The sequence below is a fragment of the Egretta garzetta genome, unplaced genomic scaffold (genome assembly GCF_000687185.1).
Source record: "Egretta garzetta isolate BGI_Z169 unplaced genomic scaffold, ASM68718v1 scaffold59, whole genome shotgun sequence".
In the NCBI taxonomy this organism is placed as follows: Eukaryota; Metazoa; Chordata; class Aves; order Pelecaniformes; family Ardeidae; genus Egretta; species Egretta garzetta.
Genome location: NW_009267230.1, coordinates 1,839,580 through 1,843,204, shown reverse-complemented (window position 1 = coordinate 1,843,204; position 3,625 = coordinate 1,839,580). Strand labels below are relative to the sequence as shown.

General features: G+C 62.3%; 1 protein-coding gene across 1 annotated transcript in view; it reads left to right on the top strand.

Annotated features, from left to right (window-relative positions):
• Positions 1 to 2,552, top strand: part of LOC104133892 (killer cell lectin-like receptor subfamily G member 1) — a 2,918-nt gene extending 366 nt beyond the window's left edge. Inside the window, exons 2-6 of the mRNA XM_009647356.2 lie at positions 13 to 123; positions 628 to 708; positions 1,402 to 1,550; positions 1,813 to 1,916; positions 2,357 to 2,552. Coding sequence (XP_009645651.1) covers positions 13 to 123; positions 628 to 708; positions 1,402 to 1,550; positions 1,813 to 1,916; positions 2,357 to 2,552 — 641 coding nt within the window. The remainder of the gene's footprint in view (positions 1 to 12; positions 124 to 627; positions 709 to 1,401; positions 1,551 to 1,812; positions 1,917 to 2,356) is intronic.
• The last annotated feature ends 1,073 nt before the right edge of the window (positions 2,553 to 3,625 follow it).

The following is a 3,625-nucleotide window of genomic DNA, read 5'->3' as shown; positions in this document are numbered from 1 at the left end:
CCCCCTCCGCAGCTCCCCAGCAGCCGGTGCGGCTGCCCTGGTTCTGGGCAGCCCTCAGCCTGGCTCTCTTCTCCCTGCTGCTCCTGCTGGCACAAATCATCCTCGTTGGCTTGAGCTTCCACTGTGAGTATCCGCTTACTCCCGGACCTCTTCAGCCAGGGTCTTGGAGTCGGGGTGGGCACCATGGGGCTTGTGTACCAACAGACAGTGCTGCATCTTGCCCACAGAGCTGGGCCCTCCTGCTTGGGGCTCAATGACGTTGCGGGTTCTGGGGCAAGTAGGAAAATCGGTGAGGCAAGACTTTGCCTGCCTAGCTGGGAGAGGAAGGCGGGGGGACAGCGCGGGCTCGGGGCATTCCACTCGTCAGTTGGCAATGAAATGACGGCAGGAGGGAGAGCTGTGATACTGAAACCGAAAGGCAGAAGCACTTTCCCCGAAAGCCTGTTGTGTGGTGGGCTCCCAAGCACAGCAAAAGCCGCAAGGACTTTGGCAGGCTTGGCTGGCAGGTCACCCGAAGGGGGGACGCCCTCAGCCGCAGCCGTGAGGCTGTCCCATGGGAGAGGGCGCTGGGTGCTGCTGATAGCAGGAACCCAGGGTTGGTGAGAACACTCCTGTGCTCTTCTATAGATTTAGGTCAACAGGCGAGCTGCACCCATGGTCCCTGGAGCATGGACGAGAGCCCCAGCTATGGGCAACAGACACTGCGAGGTATGAGAGCCTGGCAGGCGCCTGGGAGAGGCTTGGAGAGGGCCTGGCTGCTCCTTTCAAGAGGCAGGATCTGTCTCTACTCCAGAACGTGTGTCATCCCCGTGGTCCCCCCCCTCCCCCCCAAGTCTTCCTTCACCCTTGCTGCCTGTCCCCTGGCTCACGGCATAGAGAGCTGCCCCAATGCTGCTGAACTGGCTGCACTGCTGGGACCCCTTTGGAAGAGATGACCCCAGCGTGGCTCAGCATCACCTGGGCGTGCCACCAGCACCAAGCTCACGGCTGCCACAAGCATCCGTGTGCCAGACAGCACTGAGTGCCCCCTCTCAACCACTCTCTGGTGAAGCTGAAATCTTGACTGCATTCTCAGCGCTTTGCAAATGATGTTTGTATCACACCCCCAAACCTGGAGCTCCCCTCCCTGACCCACTTGCCTGGTGCCAGCACCTTCATGTAACCAACCCATCTCTCCTGGGGCTCCCACTGGGGAGCTGGGGCTGGAATGCAGGAGCTGGGCTCCAGAATAAGGGCAAGCGGAGGATCCTCTCCACGGGGCAGCCATAGGAGTACACTGGGTTGGGCTGGCACCCTGACTGCCCCTTGTCACCCTCCTGTCCCCTGGGCTGGGGGCTGGTGGCAGCCCCTGCTGGCTGCCCTGTTCCAGCTGCTCCTGCAGGCTGAGTTTCTGGTGTGCAGGGCGATGCCAGTTCTGCCCAGCCGGCTGGCTCTGGGAGGCAGGGCGGTGCTACTACTTCTCCTCTGCCAAAAAGAGCTGGGAGCAGAGCAGAGAGGACTGCTGTTCCAGAGGAGCACAGCTGGTCACTGTCCGAGCCAACACCACCCTGGTGAGTGTGCCCAGCTTGGCCTGTCCAACCCCCATGGGCATCGGGCTGCGTTGGTGACCACCTCATGGCCCCTCAGCAGTTACCAGCCACCACCAGCATCGTCTCAGCTCCCTGGCTCTGGCTCATGTACCCAAAGCCCAGCCAAGCCTCCAGGCAGGGAGCCGGCGGTGCTGTGCCCATACTGCACAGCCCCTACCACAAATCGCGTGGCTGGGGCTGGGTGTTCCCCCAGGATGCTCATGCGGGTCCTCTCCTGTGCTAGGCTTTCCTGGTGCGCACAGCCAACATGGAGGTCTTCCACGTGGGGCTGAAGCGGGATGGCCTCAGGTCTGACTGGAAGTGGCTGGATGGCACTGCAGTAAAGGGGTGAGGCTGTCAGATTGTCCCCAGCCAGGGCTCAGGGAGGTGACAGGGGGACAGGCGTCCTACTGACACGCGGGGATGTGGTCCACATTTTGGCTACCTCTTGTCTTCCCAGGGCTGCACTGGGGCATTTTAGGGAAGGGAAGATTGCAGGGGTCTGACCCCGGTGCCCACACCCTGCCTGGGTGAGGGGCTGGGGGGTCTCCCAAAAGCAGGCTCCCAGGCTTTGCTTGACACAGCTGGTGCTGAGCCCTGCCAGGGGGGACCTCGGGGTGCTGCGTGCATGATGGGGCTGGGAGGAAGGGGACAGTGCTCCAGGGGGAGGCCAAGCTTTGCCCCCACAGCATCTCTGCGCAGCCTCTGGTCCCTGGCTGGAGGAGCTGCTGACGGGATGACCCCAGCCCTTCCTGCCCATCCCATCTGGGCCTGCTGTCTCCCTGCAGGCGCTTCCCAATCCAGCGCTCCACCAGCTCCTTCCTGGCCTGCGGCAGGGTGTCAAGCTTGGGGCTGTCAGGCGGTCTCTGCAGCGAAGCCCTCAGCTGGGTCTGCGAGAGGAGCGCAGCCACCCTGCAGTGGCTCCAGTCCTCGCCCCCCGCCTTCCTCTGGGGAAACACCACATACGCATGTGTGGTGCCCTGACCACCGTGGGGACCTCCAGCCTGTCCCACCACCCTTCTCCCTGCCCGACCCCAGAGCATGGGCACCCCTGGGCACTGCTGCCTCCTCGCTCAGACCTGTTTAATCTCCTGAATCTCTGCACTTCACCAATAAACTCTGGCACTTGTATACTGTGGCTGCCTTTGGGGGATGAGGGTGGTGGGATGGAGGTGCATCTTACAGCTCACGGACTCGGTCGCATCGCTGCCTGGTGGGAAATGGCAGGAGGAGGAAGGGGCCGGGAGCCAGCATTGACCTGAGCATCCTCACGGCCTGGTGGCAGTGGGGAACAGCTCCTGTGCAAGCTGGAGCAGGTCCCCCCAAAGCTCTGGGGTTTACGCTTTTCGGGAAAGGCAGCTAAGAGGTATCCCTTTGTCTCCCTGGTCCCATGGAGGAATCCGGCTGGGCAGCAGCTTGTCTCCCAGGTCACAGCAAATGCCCTCAGTTTGCTTTGGGGCTGGGTGACGTGTGAGAGCCTAAAAGGCCTGCTGGGGTTTGGCTTGGAGCGTTTTGGCCCTGGGGCCTGTTATGGTTTCGATAAAGACCACCTGGGTTGTGCCAGCAGCACGCAGCTCTGGCATGGACACCCCTGGGTGTCCTTCCTGCTGCACGCGGGACCAAGCCCAAGTCACTGCATGAGGGCCCCTGAGCAGGGGATGGGACGGGGAAGGTGATGCATGGGGCAGCGTGGCCCCGCTGAGACCAGTACTGATGGGCTCTCAGGGCTCCTCGCATCCTGGGGGTGCAGATGCAGAGTGTGCTGCCTGGGACAGAACTTGTTCCTTCCCCACCCCCACCCCCAAAGCGAAAGCGGCCACAGAAATAAAGCCACTTTTTGTAAATAGTCTAAGGACTTCTGCTTTTCTGCACATGAAGAAGTGGCTCCACCCCTCGTGGTCTTGGCCACAGCCTGCCACCTGACCCTGGTGGAGCAAGGCAGGACACAGTCCCCACATTGCTGCCGCCCGGGGCAGTGTCTGCCCTCATGGCCCAGAGTGTGGTCTACGCTGACCTGAAGTTTGCCGCGGCCCCCCCGCCCACCGCCCACGCCTGCC